Source organism: Monodelphis domestica, chromosome 3 (genome assembly GCF_027887165.1).
Source record: "Monodelphis domestica isolate mMonDom1 chromosome 3, mMonDom1.pri, whole genome shotgun sequence".
Lineage (NCBI taxonomy): Eukaryota > Metazoa > Chordata > Mammalia > Didelphimorphia > Didelphidae > Monodelphis > Monodelphis domestica.
Window position 1 is genome coordinate 13,670,163 of NC_077229.1, and position 26,768 is coordinate 13,696,930.

The following is a 26,768-nucleotide window of genomic DNA, read 5'->3' on the forward strand; positions in this document are numbered from 1 at the left end:
GGTTGCCCAGAGCTCCTGAGAAATATGAGTTCAGGATCACCTGGCCAGTATGGGAGAGGTGAAACTCGAATTTGGGTCTTCCTGGCTTTAAGACTGGCTCTCTCCATTCTGCCAGATTATCTTGCTGTAAGAGAATTATTAAACAAAACAAGCTTGAGCATTTCACTTCACTCCAAACTAGCCACAATGAAAAAAGACGGAAGGATTGAGTGTTGGTGGGGCTGGGTAAAGACAGGCACATCCACAAGCTCAGAGAAACTTCCCGAGCGTTCCTTCAACTACTTTGGATTTGCCATTCTGGATATCCAATCCTAGGACTCAACTCCTCTTTGACTGGGGCATCCCACTGTTGGGCCCATATTCCAAGGAAGTCCAGGACAGAAGCAAAGATCCAAATACTCATAGAAACACTTTGGGTCCCTTTATTGATAGCCATTTTTTTAATCTCATCTTCATTTTCAGATAGAATGTCCCTCCCCTCCCCAGAAGATAGCCTTCCATCCCTTGTAACAAAGAAATTTTAAAAAGGAAAACAGTTCAGTAAAATGAATCAACCTATCAACCGAGTCAGACAAAACCAGCTATCTTCCCCACCAAGAGTCCTTCCACTGCTCCTCTTCAGGGAGGAGTTGGTCCTTTTGATGTCCTCTTAGACCGTGTTCTGGTTCCTGCTACATCGGTTCACTTCAGTCTCCCATGATTCTCTGAATTCATATTCCTTCTTTCTTACAGCACAAGATTATTTCTAGAACACAGAGAAGAACCAGGAACAAAGGAGACACGCTCATGGGTTGGAAAAATGGTTCCACAAGAAAGGCCAAGTGTAGACCACCAAGCACTGATGCACAGAAAGTGGCAGATCCAACACACACCTGTTGCCAGGGAGAGCCTGGAAATGCCACAGCCCGGCCCGTGGGAGCCCACCAGGACAGAACATGGCATATGACATCAGACAAGGTTTCCATGTGGAATGTTTTTGCTTAACTGTTTCTTGTCACAAGGAAGTGTTGGATCTAGGAAGAGGGTTAGAAAACAGCACGAAAACAGAAAAAGGCAGCAAGAAATGTCTCAGAATTACAAGAGGCAGCATGATAGTAGGAAGGCCTGGCCTGGGAGGTGGACAAATGGGATTTGAATCATGGTTCTGATCCCATCTCGGTGAAGAAATGCTTCTCTGGACCGGTTTCCGCATCTGAAACAGGGGGTGGGGGTGGCTCCTTGAAGAGCCCTAAGGCGCCTCCCAGCTCTAAATCCTGTGATTCTCTGGGGGTTTGGTTACTACTGTGATCTGGAGACTGAGGAACTGTGGTCCCTGGCCGAAGATCCAAGGGGGCACTGGATGCCCCGTGCCAGCCTGCCCATCCAGGAGCATTGAAAGCAGGGTGCTGGCGCCCTCCCTGCCAATCACACCATTTCAGGGCCGAGTTTCGCAGGACGTGACACCTGCTTTGAGCACTGTTTGATACGAAAGATACAGATCGCTGAGCTTTCAAGAAGCCATCCTCAAAGGCTTTGGGTGGCCCAGAACTTCTCCAGCAGGATCCATCTTTGGTTTGATCACAGAAGCCCGTACAAGGAGGTCACCTGACAGTCGTTTGCCAGAACACCTCCATTTCTTTGGAGCAGAGGGACAGCGGGGGAGCCAAAGGGACCCCCCAGGGTAGTCTTCGTGCCCATCACCCTGGCACTCCAGCCCTGGGCATCCCCATGGAATGCTACTGAATGGAGTAAAAAGCAGTTTGGTGCACCCTGAATGCCACTGAGGCTACAAGGTCGGGAAGGCACTCGAGCGTGTCTCGTCCCCTCGCGTGAGTGAGTGTGATTGTCTACTTTCCCTACCAAGGCTGGTTTTGTATTCAAAAAATACAGGGCTCCACGACCTCGAAGGGAAGCTGCCCATCCCGGGGGAAGGAGGAAGAAGCCCCCCATCTCAGCCACACTGAGCTGGGAGGAGAGGCGATGGCAGGCTTGGGGCATCCCTTCAGGGGTCGGTCTATGATGGGGAAATCCATGCCACGGGCAGCCCTCATTGCCGAGGCGGGTTCAGCCCACCACGTTAGGGTTCCCTGCAAGCTGCTCCTGTCCCGCGGCCCCCTCTGAGCAGAGCCGAGCATCGAGGTCCTCGGGGCATTCCCCGCTCTCTGGCAGCCCAGGGTCAGGACCTGGGCTGGGAACGTCTCCTCTCCCCCCTCCTGCCGCTGTTCTAATGGCCTGACCTCCTCCCGGGCCTCCGTCCCCAGCGTCCAGAAGGACCCGAAGGGGAGGGGGAAGGGATAAAATCTGAGGAGGACAAAGCCCGCGTCCCCAGCACTCCAGAGGGCTCGTGACCGACTGCCTGGCAAGCCGAGCACAGCAAGGCCCCGGCCCGGCGGCCATCCAGAAGAAGCGGCGCTCGTGCCCCTCCCCACCCCGAGCCCAGCCCGGGATGTGCGCAAACCAGGGCCCCCAAACCCCCATGAAGCGGCCCCCCGTGCCCCCTCCGCCCGGCCCCAGTCCCAGAGGGCACCCGTTCGTTGGTCCACACAATGCGGACAGGCTGTGCGTCTGGCCTCCAGCTGCCCACACAACAGTGGCTTGTCCAATGTGCACGGCTGTATTACTAAAAAAATACGTTACAAAAAGCGTGGTGACATCAGCCGGGTGCCCACGACTGCGGCCGGCCAGCTCAGGGCTGGTGGGGCTTGATGTTCTGCGTGATGACGGTCATCGTGATGGCGTAGAGCAGGTAGGTCACGAGGATGAGGACTATGCAGGACAGCGGCCCGACGCAGAACAGGGACGCGACGAAGAAGATGGTCAGCAGCGAGACCAGCGTCCGGTAGCTGCCCAGGAAGCGCAGGCTGATCCGCGGACCGTGGGGGCGGCCGGCCCGGTGTGGCGCCACGGGGCTCAGCCTGGTCCTCTGGGCCTGGACCAAGTCCATCAGGTGGTAGCGGCAGAAGGCGCCCAAGAAGTCTTCCCGTGAACACAGCGCTGCCATCTGGCCTGCAAACTGAAGCAGAACGAGGGTGGTCAGCATGGCTCCGGGCCCAGGGCACACTGGCCAGCGCGTGGCAGGGGCCCGAGTCCGAGGCCTGGCAGCCCTCAACCAGCCGTGTGTGACCTGGGGCGCATCCCGGGGCCTGGCTCGCTGGGCCAGCGCGCCTCGGCCAAGGCTTTCGCAGAGCAGCTCCCGGCTTCTCCGGGCGGACGCCCCACCTCTAGAGGATGTGCCTGAGCCGGCCCGATGCCTCCTTCCCTCCTGCTGCCTGTCCCAGCCTCCCTCTGCCCTCCGCCCCGGGGAGCAGGGACCAAGGCCAGGGGCTGCCTCATTACTGTGGCCACGATGCAGCTGATCCCAGTAGAGACGAAGCTCCAAGGGCCTCCCCACTCAGCCTGGGGGCAAACCCACCAAGGACCCGGAACATGGAAGAGACCCGGGCAGAGAGCGGCCCAAGGACCAGGGATAGCATGGCCGGGTGTCCGGACAAGGAAGCCCGAAGCGCAGGCAAGAACGTGCTGTCGATCCAGCCTGTGTCCAGAGTGGTCGAGCCGCGGAGAGAGGGGGCAAGGGGGGCGCCCCCACACTGGGACACTGGCAGCGCCTGGGAAGCCAGGCAGCCCGAGGGCACTAGCTAGGCACAAGGCTGGCACAGTGACCATCCTTGGGAGAGCCGGACGGCCCTGGGCCCCCAAGGGGAGCCCTTTCACGGTTCCCAGCTCACCCTAACAGTGATCTCACCCTGCAAAAGGTGACAAAAGCCCCACCATTCCGGCCTGATCCTCTACAGCACCCAAAAGGGCGAGAGCCGGGCAGACACGGAAGCGCCCCTGCCTCCCCCTAGGCCTCGGCCTGGGCCTTGGCGTCCACTCACCCGCCGATTCAGGGCAGAGGACACCCGGAACAGCAGGCGCACCAGAGGGGCCGCCTCGTAGCTGCGGATGGGCTGCAGTTCCAGGTCCCCCTGGTACTCGATTTCAAACCTGCGCAGGCCGTTGATGATCTGAAAGCCAGGAAGGAAGCGCCAGCGTCAGCCCCGAGGCCCACCGTACGTCCCCCAGGTGTCCCGGCACGTGTGAGAGGCCGGAGCGCCGCGGAGCCCCTGCAGACTAACCCACGGCAGACGTACGCTTCCTTCCCCTGGTCTGACTGGGCTCTGCTCTCAGCCACGGGGGCGGCTAAGGATTATGGCCACAGGAAGAGGCCACGGAAGGGATCTTACAAGGAAGAAGCCATTTCCAAGAAGCCCGGAGAGCCCAGGACCAGGCCTGGAGACCGAGGCTGCCTGCCCACAGTTGTCTGTTCCTCCCCGCACCCAATCGGGGCCAAGAAGCAGGCTGAATCGGGTCGCAGAGTGGCTGGGCTACACGGGAACGAGAGGCCCGGCTGGCCGGGGGAGCTCTGCTCCTTCCCGAGCCCTCGAGAAGCCCTTGAGCCGCTGGACACACGACCAGACCCATCCACCCCTGAGTGACCCCACAGGCTAACAGCATCTGTTTCGTGGACGCAGCAGGGAAGAGAGCACAGGAACGTGGGCTGCTGCCCGAAGGGCGGAGGTCCTCGGCCACAGACCGAGTGACCGGTGCTCAGCCAGACGTCGCCCGGGACACCTCCACTCAGAGAAGCTCCGATGCAGATCAAGCCTGCTGAAGGCGGGGGCCCGGGGGCCAGGCCGCCCAGCCTCGGGCCCTCCATGTAAAATGGGTCTAAAGGGGCCTCTGTCCATCGGAATCTAAGAAGGCCAAGACAGGTTCTGATAGGAAAGTTGGTTTTCGCGACTGTGAGGCCAAGGGCCGGCCTAGACCTGACCTGGTATCGGCCCAGCGGGGTGAGAACGAGCCCCTCGTCGCTCATGATGCAGTCGGGGAGCTGCTTCTTTCCATTTTCGTCCGGAGTGGCGCCCACGTTCACCATGACCTGAGTCAGCTGGGCCTCGCTGATCTGTTGGCAAACAGGCGGGGCCATCAGGCGGCCCCAAGTCACTGGGCCTGGACGGTGTTGTCCCCCAGGCTGACCCTGGTCCCTCCGCCCCTCCCTCCCTCCCTCCCATCCAGGGAGGCAATGGCCGGGGCAGCCCCCCGACGTACCCGGAATATCTGGCCCAAGTACTCCAGGGCCTTCTCCAGGTACTCATCGGTCTTCTTGATGCTGTCCTGGCCCAGTTCGTCGAGGTCGTTAGCGCTGAAGGTACCATTCACATCGACGTGTCGGAAGCCCAGCCAGGAGAAGAAGGACCGGTTGGCCGACATCTCATTCGAGTAGTCGGAGAGCGAGTTTGCCGTCTGCTTGGCTTGCGCGATCATCTGGGCTAGTCTCAGGACCTAAAATGCAGAAAGAGACAAGTAGCGCGAGCCAGTGCGCCTCCTCTCTTCCCACATGCGCGCACACCCTCAGGGCACAGCCTGCACCCTCTCTCTCTGCTCCAGGGCCTGAGGAGGAGGCCGTGGGCACACCTCCCCTCACCCGGCGGCTGCAGGCCAGCCTGCTCTTATACACCTGCCCCCTTTTGCGGTCTGTCTGTCCCAGGTAGATCTGTGTCCACGCGGGTCACTGGAGGAACGAGCGGGGACCAAATCCACAAAGGAGGGACTGTCCAGGGCTGGGGACACCAGCACCCGTGGGCAGGAAGCCCTCAAGGTCTTCTCTATCCCAAGGTGCCCTGTGCACAAGTCTGCCCGCTCCCTGTGAGCCTGTCTCTTCTCTGTAGACACGGCCCACTTCCAAGCCACCTTTCATGAGCCCGGGGGCTGGGGGAGCAACCAGGCACCCATTCAGCCAGTATGGGGCGACTCCGAGCCCGAGGAGTGGTCGGGACTCAGGGGTCCCCCTCCACGGCCTGATGGGGTCCTGTCTGGGGCCCGGAGAGAAGGGAACAAAGAGCATCAAGCTGCTCCGTGTCTCCCCTGCTCCGGTGCCAGGGCCGGGGACACAACTGCTTGGAAGGGAACGACCGAGAGGCCCCGGCTTTGGGGGACACCTGGGCCGCTCAGCCAGGATGTGCCACGCTTTTCCCTTGTGCCCTGGGAAGCAGCTTCTGTCGGGGCACCGGGCTCCCCGTGGGCTGAAAGTAAAGGCGCCCCCTCCTCGGGGCCCGCACAGGACCTCGGCGCCGGGCTCGATTCCCAGGCCTGGACGGCCCTGGCCATCAGTGCGGAGAGAACCCTCAAGGACGGATGGTGCTGGAGCAATTCAGGCTCTGACCCAAAGGCCCTCCAGTCCTATCCAGCCGCATCCCACGGTACAGCTGGAGAGCCCGACTCACCAAGGCGCGGACTTCGGGGCCAAACATCTGCTTGTACTGGCCCTCCTGGCCCTCCAGGCTGTACACGTGGCTCTTCACCTTGAAGGACGCGTCTGTGATGGTGGGGGGCCACGAGGACAGGAGGTTCCCCGGGAAGTTTGGCGTCATGAAGACGCGATGCTGGCGGTGTGGCATGACCAACTCCGGCTCCAGGAACAGCTGCTCTCCTGTGGGGGAGGGGATGAGGTCCGGCCCGGCCTGGCCCGCCGCTCCCCAGCTCAAGGGGCCTCACCCCACCCCCACCCGGCCATGTGCTGGCAGCGCCAGGCACGTTCTGGTGGGAGACCCGAGTGTGGGAGCGCATATCCCCACGTCAAAGCCCGCCCTGGGGGGGTCTGGGGTGCCGTGGGCAGCCTCAGGATTCCTGCCTCGGCTTTCTCACCCGTGAAACAGAAGGGTACCCCGCCGCACCCCAATCCCCTAGGAGGAGCCGTGGAGGAGGGAAGGGCCCGGGGGCTGCCGCTCACCTTTCTGAATCATCTCTGCCAGATTGGGCTGGGCGAAGACTTTGGCCACGCGGAACACCATGAGCGCGTTCTTGGGGCTCACCAGGTCAGTGCGTAGGGCACGGTTGAGAAAGCCTATGAAGAGCCGGGTGTAGAGCAGCAGGTTCTCCTGCACAAAAGGCGCCCTGAAACACAACCGCTGCAAGCGTGAGCCCGGGCCCCAGGAGGTCTCCACGATGCTCGCGTCAGCTCTCAGAGGGAGGGGCCGCCCCGCGGCTCCACCCACTTCTGGACAGCTTAAACGGCCAGGCCGGGCCACAGTCCCTCCTCTGCCCCAGCCGGAAGCTCCGGGCTTTCCCCAACAAGAGACGCTGCTCCGCTCGGGGAAGGCAGGGGCCCGCGGAGCCAGCCTCTCAGAGGGGAAGAGAAGCGGGATGACAGGAGCCCAGTGAGAGGGAGTAACCCAGCCAGAGGCCTAGCCCGGAGGGGCCGGCACAGACGCCCCAGCCCAAGGAGGCAGCGGGGCCTAGGAGAGCCGACGCGGCGAAGGACGGGGCCCTCACCACTTCTCGGGAATGCTCCGAGGCTGAGGGTCCGTGGCCAGAAAGGGCTTCTCCGGCGCGTATCTCCAGGGCTGTAAGTAACTCAACCACATCTCCAGGACCTGGGAGAGAAGAGGCACGTTTGGCACAAGCTGCTCCTCCGCAGCCCCAACCCTGTCACCCATGGAAGGGGCTCCTATCCAGCCCACCCCAAGGCCTCTGAGGCCAATGATTCCCTCCTAGGGCCCCCAGGGGATGCCGGCATGCCCGTCTAAGCTCGCCTGACGCAGTGGGGGTGGCTGTCCTTCATTTGGGGGCTTCCTGATGGCTCTCCACAGCCTGAACCCCTGCCAAGCTACCTCTTGATAGATCCCATCTGTCCAACCCATTCCCTGCTTGGGAGGCTCTTCTCGGGTACCCAGGATCAAACTCAAGAGGCCCCTCTCCTGAGGGTGACCAGGTTCTAGGTCAGTCCCTAGGGAAGTCACAGAGTCCAGCCCATACGTACTGCTCGGAAAGAGGCGTCCAGGGGCCAGTGGCCAAAGCAGTGCTGCAGGAAGATGTAAAGCTTCTGCTGGACAAAGCGAGGGATGACCACTCTGCACACAAAAGGGACAAAAGAGTCAACAAGGCGGCAGGTGGGGACCAAGGCTAAGCCATTAGCCTCCAATGAGCACCGAGTCCTGCATTCCCAGGGGGCTCTGCGGCTCAGATGGAGCCTCGCTGGGGCATCCTGGGCACGTGACTGAACTTATCTGCCTCAGGCTCCTGACCTGTAAAAGGAGACAACGACAGCCCCTAACTGTATGGTGGTTGGCTCAAATGAGGTCGTACTTATCTCCATGTGAGCTACCAGGTCTCTTACCACGGCTCTACCACAACAGCCATGTCGAGGGCACCAGAGGGCAGGACAGTCCTGGCAGGCAACACTGACCCTTCCCCAATGAAGGGGCTCATGCCAGGGTCAGACAGGCCTCCAGTCAGTGCCAAGCCTAATAGAGGGAAGCCTCCAATCCCAATCCAGTCTCAGATACTCATAGCTGTGTGGCCCAGGGCATGGCATGGAACCTTTCTGCCTTAGTTTCCCCCTCTATAAAATGGGGAAGATAACTGCATCTGGCCCCCAGGGTTTCGGTGAGGATCAGCTTAGTAAAGTGCTCCATCCCAGGCCTGGCACAGAGCAGGCGTGACCTCCCTCACCCTCCTGTTGGCCTCCCTGTTCCTCCGGTGACATGGGGAAAGAGAATGTCAAAAGAAGGTTCTCTCAGTCTACATGAGCTCAGGAAGGCATGAGAAGGTAGGTGATGGCCGCACGGTGTTCCCCAGCACCCCAGCTCGGCCGGTGTAGTCTCCAATGCTGCAGATGATGTCAGGCACCATCACTGTGTTGGTGGGCACTGAGGAGCTGGGACGGTTCACGGGGCAGAGTACAGACCCCATAGCTCTAAACCTGCAGGCCCTGGGCAGCCAACATGACCTGCACAATGTGCCTGGGAACTGAAGGAGGAATGGAAGACGTGGGAAGATCATGGAGCGGGCAGCCCCCGAGCCAAGCCTCTAAGAGGCCACCAGAATGGGGGCACAGCCTGGCTCCCCTAAGAATTTGTCTTATGGGAGAGGCAATGGGGAGCCAATAATGATGTCAGGGGAGGGCAGGCCATGGCTACATCGGTTCCACAGAAGCAAGGGTTTGGAATGAATGGTGGTGAGGCAGAGGTGCAGGGAGAGAAGAAGGCACCATCAGGAAGTTGGCCAGCAGAGGGCACTTATTCATCACTTTGGGGCAGCTCAGGAAAGAGAGAAAACCAGGACTGGGCCTTCTGCTGGGCCCAGGGGGAGTCTCTCTGCCGCTCGGAGCAGAGCCCTCTACTCTGGTGCCCTGGGAGAGGGCAGCCACACTCTGGGATCCCCGAGGCCCAGAGGCAGCCCAATACGTCCTCGCCACAGAGAGGGGGACTATTGATCCCCCCGAACCTCGAGGGTCGCTCTGGCACGGCGACATCTCCCAGCTTCGTCTGAGGCAGAGCGTCTCCTGAGCACACTGGCCACAATCATCCCTCTTACAGAGGAGGAAGCGGGGGCGGGCAGGGATGAAGTGATGGCTTGCCCCAGGTCCCAGAGCCACTCAGGAAACACTGGAGGGCAGCCCGCTGGCATCTCACCCCTGTCCTAGTGACTGCTAGTGTCCCAAGGGCTCTGGCTGCCTTTGGGGGCCATGGCAGGGGTGAACGGGCAGAGAGCCTGAGGAAAGAGGCTGGCATCCTGGGGGCCACCTGCGGGAGGAGGCCGGGAACGCGAGGGTCAGGGCCCGAGCCGGGGAGGCAGGCTAGGCTGCACTCACCGTTTAAACTCCTCCAGGGGGCTGGCGGTGTGCGAGTGTGTGGACGGGGACAGCTGCTCCGGCTTCAGGCTGTTGGAGAAGGCATGCAGGTGTTTCAGGAGCAGTCTCACCACCAGCACGTGCTCCTCTGTGGGCTTAAAGGATTCCTGCATGGGGAGTGAAAGCGGAGACAGAGCGCTGGGAGAAGCCCAGCCGCATGCGGAGGGGCCCATCTCTAGCTCCCACTCCTCACCCCGGCCAGAGTTCCTGGCCCCCACGCTCGCTAGCACCTGCACGAGCTTGCTGGAGACGCCTGGGCACTCTCACTTTGGCCCATCACCTCACTAGCCTGAGGTGACCCCCAGAGCTCACCCCCACGGGCACCCAGCCCCCTTAGCATCTGCACACTGGAGGACTGGCCCAAGCCCTCCCCTTGTGTCTGACCCAACATGGGTAGCACTGGGGACGTCTGGAGAAAAGCCCCATCGGTGCCTGAGCCCAGAAGGCAGCACCATGCTGGGAAACCTCGGAGGACCTTCCCTGGGGTAGGCTTCAGAATCCTTCGGGCTTCCAGGCTGGCAGGAGGGCACTTCCCTCTGCCAGAAGGGCGGGAGCAGCCCACAGCCCAAGATGCACTCATTTACTCTAATTAGCTTAAAGTTTACGTCATCCGCCTGCCCCACACGATGCTCTGGGATCCTACATGGAGCCTCGGCCTGCGCAGAGGAACAAACAGCAGGAGATGCCAATCAGATTCTTCCTCTAAAGGTGGAAGGAAGCCAGAAGCAGGCAGGAGTCCCGCTCCTCCGAGGGGCCTCGATCCAGAGTCCGGCATTTCATCCTCCAAAGAGTGGCTTCAGAAAGGGGAGCCCCTCCACTCCCATGTGGATGACCACGTGCTTGGGCTTTGGTTCCCTCCTCCTGCAAAGGCGCCAACACGCTCTGCCCTGCCGGCCCCCAGGGCTATAGGTGCCAATCATTCAATGCTATGGGGCTCTGGGGCTTTCCTGTGATCCTAGCAACTCTTAGGAGCGAGCCCGCAGACACCATTTGAAAGCAATTCACTTGGCCTTCAAGGCCCTTCTCGGACGCCTCTTCCTGAGTCACTGGATTCCCTTCCATGGACTCCCACGTCCCAACTCAAGTGGACAATGGTTCCGCCCCCGGCCATCCTGGGCATTCCTTGCTTTTCCCACGGCTGGTGCGGCCATCCTCAAAGCCCACTTCCCCATTCTTCCCCCCTTCCATGGAGAGCCAGGGCGGCTGAGCCAAGCACAGACTGCGGGCCTCTGGGCGCGTGTGCTACGCCTCTCCTGGACGCCAACTCGGTGACGGCAGGAACGGAGTCGGGGCGGATGTTTTCTCCGACCGCGACGACTGGTCCTCAGTTCGGTACGGACTGACCAACGACCTGCCTCTTTCCAGGTAGTGTGACAGGCCTTGGGGCCACGCAGCGCCTGATCTCTAGGACGGGAGGAAAGAGCCGGGGCCAGAGAAGCGGGGATCCTCAGGGCTGCTCGACGCAGACGTGCCCAGGGGAGCCCCGAGCACAGCCCACATCCCCTGCTAAGGAAGTCTTCCAGGAGCTGATGGGTCACAAGAAAGGGAGCGCCTCGTCCGGCTCTACAGCGGCAGACGGAGGACCACGGGAGGACGTTCCTGACATCAGGGCTGTCCAGCGGTGGATGAGGCTGCCACGGGAGGGGGTGACTTCTAAGAGGAGGCTGCAGGAGGCCGCGGGGTAGGGGAATAGGCTTTGGCCAGGGGGTTGGCCCCATCCCCTCTCCTGGCCTGGGCCTTCACAAGCAGGGTCAGTGACCGAGGAGTTTTAGAACATTTCATGTAGTGTCTTGCCTGTCCCTCTTCTCCTGTCACCTTCGGCTTACATGTTCTTCCTTTTTTTCCCTTTTTTAATAAAAAGTTCTCACCTGCCGTTTTAGAATCAGCACTGTGTCCCGGTTCCATGGCAGAAGAGCAGCAAGGGCTAGGCCATGGGGGTGAAATGACTTGCCTAGGATCACTGAGCTAGCAAGTCTCTGAGGTCATGGTGGAACCCAGGACCTCCCGTCTCTAGGCCTGGCTCCCAATCCACTGAGCCAGTTAGCTGTCCCTGTGGTCTCTCCTTCCTTCAACCCCCACCCCCACCCCCCTTCTGCAGGCTAAAGTTTACTCTGATTAGCCCCATGATCAATGCTGGGTGTACCTCGGTCCTGAGTCAGGGCTGGGAGACAGAGCCCCAAGGCCCCAGGCACTGGCCTGCCCTACAGCGCATGGGCCAGAGGCCACTGGCTAGGTCAGAGCTGTTCCTGTGACTGTTTCTCGTGCTGCCCAGAGGGGAGAGAACAGAGGTCCTGGGGCTCACCGATGGGAAGGGCCCCTCAGCATTGCCATATGGTTCTGAAGACCCCTAGAGGCTGTTAGCTCCAACCAGAGTCAGGAAGGCCAGAGGGGGAATCCGGGCTCTGCTGACTAGTTCTGAGGCTGCAGGCACAGCTGGGAGAAAGGGCTAAAAGTGACTTTGCAGGATTGTGGTGAGCCTCGAAAAAGAGAACCAGCCAGGAGTCCAACTAACAGCTAAATGCCAGCTTCCACAGTCAACAGGGACAGGCCTGCCCCAGGAGCCCAGGCTGGGACCAGCTCTGAAAAGCTCTCAGCCTACTCCCTCCCTCCCAATAGGCTCACTTAAATGTCTTTAAAGATAATGAGAATGGGGCAACTGGGCAGCACAGCAGACAGGCACCAGGCCTAGAATCAGGAGCTGGGCTTGCATATGGCCTTAGATGCTTCCTAGGCATGTCCTTTGTCCTTCTGTTTGAAATGCTGTTCCTGGGGTGGAGCCACAAGCGCAGCTTAGTAGCAGCGAAAGCTGGCACCTAAGAATGTTCCCAAACTAGCCTCAAAACAACTAGAGCCATAGAACCAACAGGGAGACAGGGCAAAGGAGCTCTCCCTCAGAGAACAATGTAACAGGGAGGCAGAGAACAGATTTTCACAGGAAAAGGGGGAACCCAAAGTCAAATTGCACTAGGAAGAGTACCGGACAACCATCCTCCACCTACTGTGCCAGGTTCTGGGACCCCAGGACCCAACCTAAGCCAACAGCAGAACACCCCACACCCCTCATCCACCCCTTGAAGTCCAAAGCACTGGCACAAGCCCACATTGAGGTCCCGAAGTCTGTAGAATTTGGTCCTTTCAAGCCTGCAGTGAAGCCCCAGGACAAAACATCTCACAGTGCAGAGTCCTGCAAGTCATTAACAGAGGCCACAAAATCAGCAATTTTCAGAGCTCCTAGTACACAGGCAAAAGAAGGCTGGGAAAATGAGCAAAAGAAACACCTAACCATAGAAAATTTCTACAGAGAAAAAGAAAAGCAAGGAGGATTCAGAAGGGAATATAATGAGGGCAAAGCTACAACATGCACAATTTCAAAGGAAAATGGGAATTGGTCTCAGGTACGGGAAGAGCTTAAAAAGGAATTCAAAAATCAAATGAGAGACAGGAAATGGGAAAAAGAAATGAAAGCGATGCAAAAAAGAAAATAACAGCTTAAAAAGCCAAATTGGTCAAGTAGAAAAAGAGGCACAAAAATCCAGTGAAGAAAAAGAGTTTCTTAAAAAAACAGAATTCACCTTCTGGAAAAAGAGGTTAAAAATCCAAAGAAGAGTTTCACAAAAAGCAGAATGGAGCAAATGGAAAAGGAGATCCAAATGGTCAAAAATGAAAATCTTTCTTTTAAAAATTAGAATTGGGCAAATAGAAGCTAATGACTTCATGAGACATCAAAAATAAAACAAAATTTAAAAATGAAACCCTGAAAAAAATATGAAATATCTCCTCAAAAAAAAAATGACTGACCTGGAAAATAGATTCAGGAGAGACAATCTTAAGAATTATTGGACTATATGAAAGTCATGAAAAAAAAAAAAGCCTAGACATCATATTACAAGAAATTATCCAAGAAAACTGCCCTGATATTCTTGGATAAGAGGGTGAAATAGACATGGAAAGAATTCACAGATTACTTCCTGCAATAAACCCCCAAATGACAACTCCCAGGAACGTTATAGCCAAGTTCAAGAGATCCCAGGCCAAGGAGAAAATGCTATAAATAGCCAGAAAGAAACAATTCAGATATCAAGGAGTCCCAGTCAGGATTACACAGGATCTGGCAGCTTCCACAGGAAGGACCACAAAACGTGGAATATGATATTCCAGAGGGCAAGAGAACTGGGTGTACAACCAAGAATCACCTACCCATCAAAAAGGACTATATACTTTCAGGGGAAAGTATGGGCATTTAATAAAATAGAAGACTTCCAAGAATTCCTGAAGAAAAGACCAGAAATAAATGGAAAATCTAATGTCTAAATACAAAATTCAAGAGAACCATAAAAAGGGTTAGGGTTAGGATTAAGGTTAGAGTAAGAAAGAGAAAAAAATTAAGGGCTTCAACATAGTCAAATTGATTATATTCCTATATGGAAAAATGAGATCTATAACTCTTAAAAATTGTTATTATCATAATAGTTAGAATAAATATACATAGGCAGAGAGTGTGGTATTGGGTTGTTTAAGATGATATTAAAAAAAAAACCCAGGGGAAAAAAAAGAGAAACACAAAGGAAGAAGTAAAATGAGGTAAATTATAAAGAGGCACATGGTTGGGGGGGGGGGGGTTAGGAATACTATTATAAGAAGGGAAGGATAAGAGTGATGACAGGTAATACTTAAACCTTACTCTCGGTAGAATTAGTTTAGAGGGAAGAACAGACAGATTTATTGGGGTATAGAATCCTATCTTACCCTATAGAGTAGAAGGGGAATAAAGAAGGGGGGTGGGGTGGGGAGGGAAGTAAAATAAGGATGGGGGAAATGCGGACTGATTAAAAGGAAAACACTGGTGAGGAGGGAAAGAGTGAAAGGAGAAAGGACAGAATTAAAAGAGGAAACCAAGATGGAGGGGAATACACAGATTATAATCATAACCGTGAATGTGAATGGGATGAATTCACCCATAGTGAATTAAAAACCAGAAATTTATGGGATACAGCCAAAGCAGTACTCAGGAAAAGTTATATCCTTGAGTGTCCATATCAACAAAATAGAGAAAGAGGAGATCAATGGATTAGGCATGCAAATAAAAAATTAGAAAAAGAACAAATTAAAAATTTCCAGATAAAGACTAAATTGGAAATCCTAATAATCAAGGAGAAATTAGTAAAATTGAAAGTAAAAGAATTATTGAACTAATAAATAAGACTAGGAGTTGGTTCTGTGGGAAAAAAAAAACAAATGAAAGTATTAATCTAATTAAAAAAGAATCAAATTATCAGTATCAAAAATCAAAAGGGGATGAGCTGATATAATAAAATGACAATTCTACCTAAACTGATTTACTTATTCAGTATGATACCAATCAAACTACCAAAAAACTGTTTTAGAGAACTAGAAAAAAAAATAAAAATTCATCTGAAAAAACCAAAAATTCAAAAGTATCAAGGGAACTAATGAAAAAAATGTGAGGAATGGAGGCCTAGTAGTACCAGATCTTAAACTGTACTATAAAGTAGTGATAATTAAAACAATATGGTACTGGCTTAGAGACAGAAGGGTGGATCAATGGAATAGACTAGGGTAAATGGCCTCAGCAAGCTAGTGTTCGATGAATCCAACGTCCCAGCTTTTGGGACAAGAACTCACTATATGACAAAAACTACTGGGAAAAGTGGAAAACAGTATGACAAAAATTGGGTTTAAATATCTCACACCCCATATCAAGATACAGTCAAAATGGGCATATGATTTAGACGTAAAGAGTGATATTATAAATAAATTAGGGAGCACAGAATAATTTACTTGTCAGATTGATGGAGAAGAGAAGAATTTATAACCAAACCGGAGATAAAGAGCAATACAAGATGTAAAGTGAGTAATTTTGATTATGTTAAATTTAAAAGTTTTCATCCAAACAAAACCAATATAACCAAGATTAGAAAGAAAACAACAACCTGGGGGGAAATTTTATAACAGATTTCATGGATAAAGATCCAATTTCTCAAATATATAAAGAACGAAGTCAAATTTGAGAATCCAAGTCAATCTCCTATTGACAAGTGATCAAAGGATATGAATAGGCAGTTTTCAGATGAAGAAATCAAAACTATCAATAAACACATGAAAAAATGTTCTAAATATCTTATGATTAGAGTAATGCAAATTAAAACAACTCTGAGGTATCACCTCACACCTAGCAGATTAGCCAACATGACAGCAAAGGAAAACAATGAATGTTGGAGGGGATGCGGCAAAATTGGGACCCTAATGCATTGCTGGTGGAGTTGTGAATTGGTCCAGCTATTCTGGAAGGCAATTCAGAATTATGCCCAAAGGGCTCTAAAATATTGAATGCCTTTTGATCCAGCAATACCACTACTAGGTTTGTGCCTCAAAGAGATTTTTTTTAAAAAGGGAAAGGTTCTGTTTGTACAAAAATATTTATGGCTGCTCTCTTTGTGGTGGCAAAGAATTGGAAACTAAAGGGATTCTCCACTGGGGAATGGCTGACCCAACGGAACAAATTGTGGTATGTGATGGTGATGAATACTATTGTGCTATAAGAAACAATGATCAGGATAATTTCAAAAAGAGCTGGAAAGAACAGATGCAGACTGAAATAAGCAGAACCAGGAAAACACTGTACACAATAACAGAAATATTGTGGCGTGATCAACTGTGACAGACTTGGCTACTCGCAGCAATACAAAGATCCAGGACAATTCTGAGAGATTTGGGACAAAGAATGCTCTCTACCTCCAGAGAAAGAATGTGGGAGAAGGAATGCAGATGAAAGTGTATGACTTTTCACTTGCTTATTTGGGGATATGTTTGGGGGTTTGGGTTTTATAAGATTATTCACTAACAAAAGTGAGTCATATGAAAATAAAGTTATGAGAAGTTAATATTTTCCTTAAAGAAAAAAAAGTTATTACTAAGGGGCATCTAGATGGCTCAGTGGATGGAGAGCCAGGCCTAGAGATGGAAGTCATGGGTTCAAAACTGGCCTCAGTCATTTCCTAGCTGGGTGACCCTGGCCAAGTCACTTCACCCCCATTACCTAGACCTTAGTGCTCTTCTGCCTTGGAACCAATACTAAGATGGAAAGTGAGTTTTAAAAAAAATCAAGGCAAAGTTTTTAAAGTTTCATTCAGGTTGCTGACGATCAGAAAGTTAAACCCTGTTTGGCAGCACTGAAGCCAGCTTCCCCGTGAGGCCCTTCGAGGGCTGCCTATGGCACGCCAGGCCAGAATGCCCACTCTCACCTGGGACAGCACTGCAGGAAGGGCTGATCGTTGCAAGAGATTCTCTTCTTCATGTTCCCTTTGTCAGCATTCTTCTCAAATGGCAAAGGCACCCAGGCTGCCCACAGCTGAACCTGACCTGCCAGCTGCGCTTGGGAGGTGGCACCTGCCTGGGCTCTGGAAGAGGGTCATCTTCCTCCCCAGAAGGCCTTTTTATTCAGAGTTGGGTCTTGTTTGTTTTTAGCTACCATTTTGGTTCCTCCCCCTACAAAGCCATTCACTCCTGGGTAGGCAAGTACACCTCTCAGCTTGTTTTCCCATCTGTAAACTGGAGCTAACAATCTCTCTTTCCTGTGCCCAGCCTGCAGAGTGGCTATGAGGTTCACCCCAGAAAAGGGCCAGGCAGTCTTGTCACTGGCATTGTAACATAAGTGCAATTAGAACAACTGAGCCCCCTCAAATAGACGCTCCAGGCTTTCCCACAGGAACTACCCATGGTGCGCAGCCATCTCCCTCCATCCTCCCTTCCGCAGCGGGTCTGGGCACCCAGTGCCATGCTTGGCATTCACTGCCTGAACCCCCCTGGCCAATGGGCTTTTTTAGATGAAAAACAAAAGTGCCGGCTTCTCCACGGATCAAGGACGTGCAGTCAGCACCACGTGCCCAGGTCCGGCTAACGGGGTTTCCTGGCTCTGCCGTGGTCGGGTCCTGGCACCAGCTGCCTTTCCTGCCCGGGTTCTCCTCACAGGCACCTCTGGGAATGTCCGCTCCTCCTACAGAGTTCTCCCTCTGTTCTGTCTCGTGTCTACACACAGCTCCACTGAGTGCCTCGAGAACGGGGACCGTTTGCCTCCCTGGCCCCGGGCACAGGGCTGGGATGTCGGAGGGGCTTAGACAGCAGAGGCGGCAAAATCTGTGCACCAGTGCTGTTCAAGCACCCACACAGAGACCCGTGTGTACATCGCTGCGCTACCCAGAGGGCCTTGTGGGGATCACATGCCATTAGTACTTCCCACGAAGAATCCCTGAGGTGAATGAGCAAATAGCCCAAGGCCACGGCCCTCTGTAACTGCTCACGGTCCTGCTGCCTTTCACATTCACCCCTAAAAGCAGCTGAGGTTTCCCACTCTCCCCAATCCTCGGCCCCCCGGCTAAAAGGGGTGACAGCCCCAGAACACAGCACTCCGTGCCCTTCCCATTAGTTCCTCCGGAATAAATTGAAGAACATTCAATCCAAGCTTGTCTCTGCCAACAAGTCACTGTACCCCAAAATTTCAAAAGGTGGATTCTGGGCTCAGAAATGGCAGATGACACCACCACCGGCTCCCCTCCCAGGAACCCCCAAAAGACTCTCACACACATCAGAAGCAGGCCTCTTCCCAGTCAAAATGTGAAAGCAGAGAAGGTGGCTTTGGAGCAGCCATGGCCCCTGTCCAGCACACGTGGCCCTGCACCGGGCAGCTGTACAGCAGACTCGAGGGTAATGCTCCTTTGGCATCCATGACAAAGTTGGGGGACGCCTGGGCTAGCCCATCATCAGTGTGGCTCCAAACAAAGGCTCTAAAACAGGGAGGGCAGACCGATGTCATCACAGCCCTCGCCACTGCCTGCCGGGGTGAAATGCCCAGTGGAGAACCAAGTGTTGGTTGACTGACCGAGTGCCTTTTCTGAGCTCCCAGCTCCAGTCCTGCCCCTGCCCAAAGGAGCCCCCAGACCCTTGCACGGCCCTCACTATTCTGATCATGGGATTTTAACAGTCGGTCTCCTTTGTAAACCGACTGGTGTTCTGACAGAGTCCTGCGGCTCCCCGGCCTGCCAGACCGCGCACGAAGAGCCTCTCTGCTCTGGCTAGCAGCCCAAACCGTGCCACGGCCAGTTCTGAATCCAGGGGGCAGGCCTGAGAGCCTCTCTGCCCCTTCCCATCTCGTGCTGCGGGATCTGACTCCATCCAGGGCTCTTCCCCAACACCCTGACAGGCCCAAGGCAATGATCCGCACGCCTGAGGCGTGTGCAGTCTCCCTGCTCTAACAGGGAGTCTCCCTGCACGACGGATCCCGCCACCTCTTCTAAGCACATCCGGGTCTCTGCCAGGGAGGGACGTGCGCTTTCCTTTCCCCCTTTCCAGAAGGAAGCTGAGCCCCACACTGAAGTGTGACTCCTGTCCCTGCCCTTTCTTTACGGGACTTTGTCAGGGTCTCCCACCCTCCCCCTCAGGTGTCCTTTTGCTTCTGCCTCAAGGCGTGGGCAGGGGCCTGTCCTGGCCCTTCTTCTGGGGGGAACTCAGCAAATCCCAGGATTCAGTGTCCACTTCCACTGCCCCCTCCGTCACCACCCAGGATATCCTACAGGCCTTGGTCCGAGCCCTCTCCCCCCTCGCTCGAGCCGTGAGTGCATAGGACCAAAGCTCTACCCCCCGGGGCTATCTCCAGGATGGGCCACGGAAGCCTGGCCTGGCCTCGACCTCCCCTTCCCACAGTGACTCAGTGACTGCTCCCCGAAGGCCCAGCCACACTGCAGCGAACTAAAACACTCCATCCGTGCCCTTTCTCCCCTCCTCGCCCCGAATGAGAAATGCTCATTGAGCCCTTGCCGGCACAACCAATTCCTCGGCCTCCTTCCCAAGCACCGGGGCTGGGCCTGGTCTCTCCTCAGTGTTCCTGCTGCCAAAGGACAAATATAAACGTGTGCGTAGACGAGGCCATCTCTGGCACCCGGAACCTGCTCCAGCACTCGTGAGGGGCGCAGGGGGAGACGAGGGAAAGCCCCCGGGCCGGGACGAGGGAGAAGCCTCTGCTGCTACTTGGCTCCCTTTCCTGCGTGCACATCAGGACGTCGGGTCAGACAGAGATGGGCCGCTGCGCTGCCCGTGAGCCGCACACAGCCCCAGGGAAGCACATTCCCATCGCCTCCGGTCTACTCTAGTTGTCATTTCTTTCTTTTCTTTAAGCTCTCACCTTTCGCCTTAGAATCAAAGCTGTGTATTGACTCGAGATAGAAGAGTGCTGAGGGCTAAGACATGGGGGTTAAGGCACTTGTCTAGGGTCACAAGCCAGAGGTGTCTGAGGCCAAATTGGAACCCAAGACCTCCCATCTCCATGTCTGACTCTCTATCCACTGAGCCACCTCTCTGCCCTTCCAATTGCATTTTGATCTGGTTTAGGCTGCACTTGGGAGTGTTGTGGGCTGGCCCAGGCAGCAGATGCCCTCCCAGGTCTAACAGGCCTTGCCTCCAATACTGAGAGAACTGTCAGCTACAGCAAGGAGAATGCAGGCCTTGGAGCCAGAAGGACCTGGGTGCAAATCCCAACGCCAACGCGCACGGTCATTGAGCCCCTTCCTTTCTGAGCCATCATTTCCTCCTGTATAAAACGGGGCCAACAACAACAGGGCTGTTGTGAGACTCAAAAGTGCACAAAGTATTGTGCAAACCTTGAAGCGCCAAAGAAACCCCAAGGCCTCTGGGACCCGTCACCGCCTAAGACAGAATGAATGGTTTCCTTAAGACGTCAGGCCATCCGAGTGGCCTGGTGCTTCCCAAGGCCCGTCTGCTTCTCTGAACTATCAGGGGTCTGCCAGCGTGCCCTCCCTTCTCGGGCGTGAGCCATGGAATCTGCCCTCAGGTCCCTGAGAAGGGGGAACGGGCCGCCCTTTGTCCCATGTCACTAAGAGGAGCGAGAGGGACCTCAAACAGGAGGAAGTGACACATGCGCGCACACGTACCTCCCTACTCTGCTCTAGCAAAGCTCTGAGCCCAGCCAGGGCCGCGTTCTGGGCTGCTCCGTCCAGCTTCCTCAAACCCCCTGACAACCCTCAGGTACCCCCGGGGCATCCCTCGGTGCCACATGTGCCACACACACACACAGGCACGCACACACACATACTCTACAGACTGCCAACAAGAATAAAAAAAGAAAACCAAACAAAAAGATGGTGTACTTGGTATGCGTGGAGGGCCTGGTAGCTGGGTTGGGCAGGAGAACTGTGGAGGCTACTGGAGACACTGAGTCGGTAGTGAAGAACCTCCAGCTAAGAGACAACAAAACAAGAAAGGAGAACAGAGGGGGAGAGAGAGACGTAAGTGGGAGAGGAGGAGGAGGAGGAGAGAGGGAGAGAGAAAAGAGAGAGGAGGGAGAAGAAGAAGAGAAGGAAGAGAGGAGGGAAAGAGAAGGGCAAGAGGTGAGGCATGAGGAACAGAAGGGGAGCAGGGTAGAAACAAAGTGAGGAAGAGGAGAAGAAATGGGGCCAAGGATGGGGGAAGAAAACAAGGTTAAGGAGCAGGGGGAGAGAAAGAGAAAAAGTGAGAACGAGCCCAAGAAAAGGAAAAAGACAACAAAAACAAAAACAAATGCAGTCAGTGCCAATCCAGCCACAGAGCCCTCCTTCCAGCAAAACAGGAGCCCTTGCTTGCCACTGCTCGGTCTCTGCCCACCCGGGCCCCGCCCTCACTCTCTGCCCACCCAGGTCACCTGGCCCCTCTATAAGCCTGCCAACTGCATGGGTGCGTAGGGGAGGGCACAGGTTCCAGAGCTGGCCTGGGCACTGGGCCTAGGTTTGACTCTGCCCGAGCAGCCTGACCTCCTAGGGACAGGAGAGGGTCTAAGCTCTGCAAAGGGCTAGCTCCTGAGCGATGGGGCACTGATGGGGGAAGGAGTCCATACCCGCCCTTCTTGGGCCCTGTGCCCAGGGGGAAGCCTTTGAAGCAGGTGCAGGGAGCGGCCTTCTACAAAATCCCAATGGCTGCCTATGGAATGTGGGACAGGAGACTCTAATTTATCCAGAATTCCAAACACCAAAAAACCAGGGCAACAAGGATTTCTTTTTAAGCCCTCTCTGCCCCCCGGTCACTGCACACATGGCCAGGGCCTTGCTTGCTGGATGGCAGCCTGGAGGTCCTGAGAGAAGTGAATGGTTGGGAGCAGCGCTCAGGAACTTCATTAAATTCTAGCTTTCTGGAATCAGGATGGCCAATCAGCAAGCTCAAAAGTTGTTGGGACTCGGGGGAGCAGTGTCCAGGGTCCAAAGGGCACTGCCCTCAAGGCAAGGAGTCCTGGCTCCTGGCTTTGTAGAGGAGTCAGCCCCGGGACTGTGGATGAGAAACATCTCCTCCTATCGGCTATGGATGATCAAGAGCAGTGATCTGTAAATGAGTATTTGTCGCACCGCCTGGCAGGGGCAGCCAAGTTGTTCAGCGGATAGAGACAGGAAGTCCTGGGTTCCAATTAGGCCTCAGACACATCCTAGCTGGGTGACGCCGGACAACTCACTAAACCCCAATGTCTGGCCCTGACCGCTCTTCTGCCTTGGAACCATCCACAGTACTGATTCTAAGACAGAAGGGAAGAGCTTAAAAAACCCCAGCATGGGCCACCTATCCCAGGAAAGGAAGCAGAGGCTCTGAGAGGCTCCCAGTGACCTGGGCTTGGCCCCCATCATCTGCTTTCTGTCTTGGCACGAGTGTTCTCATTCAACCAACCCCAACTCATCTGGATAAATGAGAGTCTCCTGAATGCAGGTCCCGGGAGAATCTGGACAAGGTGCAGATTAACTCGGAAGCTGTTCCGGCAAGCCAACCCACTGGAGCTGGGCAGAGTCACCTGCCACCCTTTGAGGGCACATCCGTTAGTGAAGCAGGAGGGAGTTGGGAGATGAGCCACAGCAGTGCAGGAAACAGAGAGATGAGAAGCCCGATGAGGAGGAGCAGAGAGAACACAAAGATTCCTGAGCAGCTCAAGCGCTGGCATAAACCCTGGCTACGCTAAAGGACCCACTAGCTCTGGAGCCCAGCTCCAGCCCCAGATTATAACCGGGGACCCATCAGCCTGAGAAGGTCACGGCTCCATTTTCTCCCTTTGAGATATTCCATCACCAGAAGGGCAACAAAAGGCATCCTGGTATATGTGGAGGGCCTGGTAGCTGAACTGGGCAGCTTCTTGGTATCTTGGGCACATGGCCATCTGGCTGGGCTCCCAACACAGGCTGGGATCCTGTGCTCATCACTGCCTCCTGCCCTCACCTCCAGGCTCTTCCTCATCCTCCCGAGGTTCTCCAGTCACCAGTGCAGCAGCAGCGAGTCCTCAGAGCCTCCTCCTTGAATGTTCGCTGCAGAGCAATGGCGAAGCCAGGACAGGAACAAGGCTGCAGGGGGGACCCTGGCTGAGGCCAGTCACTTGGGACAAGTCCCAATCTCCACTGGCCTCGGGCCTTTAGAAGTGAGAAGGAAGATGCAGGGGAGGCCCAGGAATCACAGCGCTCAGACTCGTTGACTGGTATTTAAGGGAGGAGGCAGTGTTGGGGGTGGGGGGGGCAGGGGAATCAAAATAGACAATGGCTCCAGAGTGGGGTACAGCCTTCGTCTGTGCTGTCTGCCCCGTAGCCCTCCTTCTCCCTTATGGCTGCCCTGCAACAGGGTTCAGGTGCCCTGTCTATGGAAGGGCTGGAAGAAAGGTAGCTCCGAGGTGGAGAGACTGCTTGGGCCAGGAAGTGGGAGGACACAAGGCAGAGCTGGAGGGCACGCCAGCACAGGCAGGGCAGCACTCTCAGGACACCCCCTACTCCTCTCCTGGGCAGCCCTTGGCCCCCTGGGCAGTAAGCTGGCTGTCAAGACTGACTCTCAGGCCCCAGATATGCAGACTATTAATAGCTCAGATCAGGAACCTTGAGAACTTATCAAGACTCTCCTGAGGTGGCCATGGAGAGACTGAGGGCCTTCTACAACACAATAGGCAGGGACCTATGTCCCCACTTTGCTTATGGAGAAACTGAGGCTTAGAGAGGCCTCCCTGCACAAAGGCCAGTCACTATTAAGGCCTGGAATAGGCACTTGGCTCTAAGAATCTTGCCACTGAGTTCTGGGTCACAGGAGGCCCCATGAACACAGTGAGGGAAGGTCCCCTTATTTAGCCATCTTCCAAACAGGGAGCCCTCCAAAGTTTTCTCTTGCCCTCCAGGCCCCCCAAACAACTTCTAGGCTGCTTCCTTATGCCAGTGCATCCATCAAAGAAACACCACCCTCCAAAGAGGTCCTCCAGACAGAACGAGCAAACAGAAGACAAACTGAAAGCACCCCACGATCCTCCTTTTGCAAGGCCAAGCTGCATGCAGGAAGAGAAAAGAGACTAAGCATCCAAGGTGAGGGGAATGCAGCGAGGGCTGGAAGGCACCCCTCTCCCACAATCTGGGGGGGACGACAGGAGCCCTGGCCAGCATTTATTGGTAAACCGAGGGTCTTCTCGCCTCTCTCCCACCTCAAGAGGCTAAAGAGGTCAGTTTTCAGGCTCACACCAGCCACCCCAAATATTCTGTGGAGGTGGCAAGACCTCACTGGGAAGGAGGGCAGAAGGAAGTGGGTTTAGGAACCCATCGAGTGGGCAACCTGTCTCTTGGCCCATCCCTGGTGTGCAGAGCACATGAGAATGCTTCTGTGGACAGGGTCCCACAGTAGAACCACCACAGCCACCAATCACCAAAGGCCCCGGCTTTCCCACAGGGAGAACATCCAGGGTCTCTGACTGAGCAGCTGAGTAACCGGAGGCAGGGAAGGGACATGGCACAACTCAAACACCCTCCTCTCTGACGACGGGGACAGCTCCTTGGCTCCACTAAAGCATCCCCCAGCTAAGTGACCTCGGGCTGCAGGGTGGCTGGCTCCCTTCAGCCCTTCCATTCCATTCCCTGGAGAATGAGGGCCTGTAGGCTGATGATGCGGCCCAGGGTCAGGGCCAACAAGTGAGGCATCGAGGGAAGGCAGACCGCGGGGCCTTACCTTGGCGTGAGGGGACTGCATCTTCTGATACATCTCCAGGGAATAATGGTGAAGCCACATTTCCACAAAGACCTGGGAAGGAGCCAGAGCCCAGGGTCAGACTGCAGGCTGAGACCCCCCTCCCTCCCCCCAGCACTGACTTCCCTTCAGTCAATACTCAGATAATCAGGGGTTGTCAGAGCTGGGAAAGGAGGGCCCAAGCCACCAGGCCCTCCCCCGCCAGACCTCAGGAATCACCCTGGCTTCAACACATCTGGAGATGGGGAACTCACTACCTTATGAAGTGGGGCACATTTCAGCTTTGGCTGCTGACAATCTTGCTTCTGTTGGCCCCAACCTGCCCCATCTCATGCTAGCACTGACCCCAGAACAGGCCGAATGCTTGTTGCCCTTGATGGGCCTTCCAACATTGGAAGGAAATAACAGTATTACAAAGAAGGCTTTGCTGGGTCCATGCACCACCCAGAGGAAGTCCAAAAGGGCTCCAGGATACTCTGGGGATGGGCACTGCCACCCCAAGGGGGCGCCAGCTCGAGTCCTGCATGGCCCAGCTCAGAGACTGTCCCTGCGTCCCCAACTCCTCACCCCTGGCTGTCCAGCAAGGTTACTGCTCTTGCAAACCTCCTGATTCATCCTTCAAGGCCCAGCTCCATGTCAGCACCTCCATAGGCCTTCCCTGATCCCCTCCCTAATCCTCCATTTCCCATCTGAGCCTCTTTCATTCAGAGTTCTATTTTCTTTAGGATTTTTCTGTTTGTTTTAAACCCTGACCTTCTGCCTTAGAATTAATCCAGTGTTTGGTTCCAAGGCAGAAGAATGGTCTGGGCTAGGCAATGGGGGTGAAGTGACTTGGCCAGGGTCACCCAGATGGGAAGTGTCTGGGCCTGACACTCCATCCCTTCTCCTAGTGCAGGGGTCCCCAAACTACGGCCTGTGGGCCACATGCAGCCCCCTGAGGCCATTTATCTGGCCCCCACAACACTTCCGGAAGGGGCACCTCTTTCATTGGTGGTCAGTGAGAGGCCACAAAGTGCTCACGTACAGAACTACTTCCGGTGACGTAATCCTTTGCATGGCGCCTTGTTCTGAGAGTAACTGAAGGAGAACGAGGCGCCCCACAAAGGATTATGTGGCTGCACAATGGAAGACGTCAGCATGGTGAGCAGCGATCTAGGAGAGGGGATTCCGCCCTGTGTATCCTGCTGTCTGGTATAGTGGTGGCGGGGATGGGCCTGTGCAAGGTGGGACAGGCCCATCACAGCCAGCGCTGCAGCCTCTGCTATCCCAGACAGCTCTATACAGATTTGTTCTTCCTTTTTTTATAGTTCGGCCCTCCAACGGTGGAGGGACAGTGAACTGGCCCCTGTGTAAAGTTTGGGGACTCCTGCTTTAGAGTTTACGCACATCTCCCTTTCCCTATGAGAAGGGTGGCTCCCCAAGGACCTGAGCGGAGCTCTCCATCCCGCCCCCTCCATAGGCTCTGGCCTAGACCTAATCGTGCCTCTGGATGGTGGGCAGCCCACTCCCTCCCGCTCCCTGGCCCCGGGCTCACCTGGAGCAACGTTTCCGACCTCCAGATCTCCTGGGAGGCAGGGTCCGCATTCACCGAGGGCTGGTGAGAAATGTGCCGCTTCAGCAGGCTCGTGTGGTGCAGCCCATACGAGGAAAAAGGCACTGCGGGGGTCCTGGGAGACAGAAGGGGACGCTCGGTCTTTCTTGGCCACCAAGACAGCATCAAAGTAGGCCGGCTCTGCAAGCGGCTGAGCTGCCGGCTGGGGGGGCCAAGATCATCTCTTCTCCCCAGGACAAAGGGGACTAGGCCTGCCCCACAGGCAAGCACTGACCTCAGCATCAGCCAGAAGACCAGTGTGTGTGGTCAACAAACCGCCTCACTGTCCGAGCTATGCTGGGGCCTGGTCCTTGTCCCCACGGACTCCTGAGGCCCTGCCCCATTCTCATGGGGAACGTGACACACGAGTGGCCAGGGATGAATGCCTGAGTAAGGGGCCTGGACGGGGGGCGGGGCATCACCCCAAGCAGATGTGCCAACCATCTGTGTGTGCACAGATGTCCAAGGGAGTGGCCAAATCCCCCATGCCCCAGACCCCGTCCTCTG

The 26,768-nt window shown here is 55.3% G+C and overlaps 1 protein-coding gene across 4 annotated transcripts in view; it reads right to left on the reverse strand.

The window, feature by feature from the left end:
- Positions 1–406: 406 nt before the first annotated feature.
- SMPD4 (sphingomyelin phosphodiesterase 4) overlaps positions 407–26,768 on the reverse strand; it is a 38,804-nt gene continuing 12,442 nt past the window's right edge. For 2 of the 4 annotated variants that reach the window (XM_056821314.1, XM_056821316.1), the window contains 12 exons: positions 26,205–26,337; positions 24,653–24,724; positions 20,827–20,916; positions 9,611–9,756; positions 7,778–7,868; positions 7,291–7,391; positions 6,749–6,912; positions 6,243–6,448; positions 5,068–5,301; positions 4,790–4,921; positions 3,855–3,983; positions 407–2,992 (listed from right to left, as the gene is read on the reverse strand). In XM_056821314.1, the coding sequence (XP_056677292.1) occupies positions 2,666–2,992; positions 3,855–3,983; positions 4,790–4,921; positions 5,068–5,301; positions 6,243–6,448; positions 6,749–6,912; positions 7,291–7,391; positions 7,778–7,868; positions 9,611–9,756; positions 20,827–20,916; positions 24,653–24,724; positions 26,205–26,337 (1,825 nt within the window). In that variant the 3' untranslated portion in view covers positions 407–2,665. The remainder of the gene's footprint in view (positions 2,993–3,854; positions 3,984–4,789; positions 4,922–5,067; positions 5,302–6,242; positions 6,449–6,748; positions 6,913–7,290; positions 7,392–7,777; positions 7,869–9,610; positions 9,757–20,826; positions 20,917–24,652; positions 24,725–26,204; positions 26,338–26,768) is intronic. The other 2 variants (XR_008917256.1, XM_056821315.1) reach the window with 2 other exon arrangements.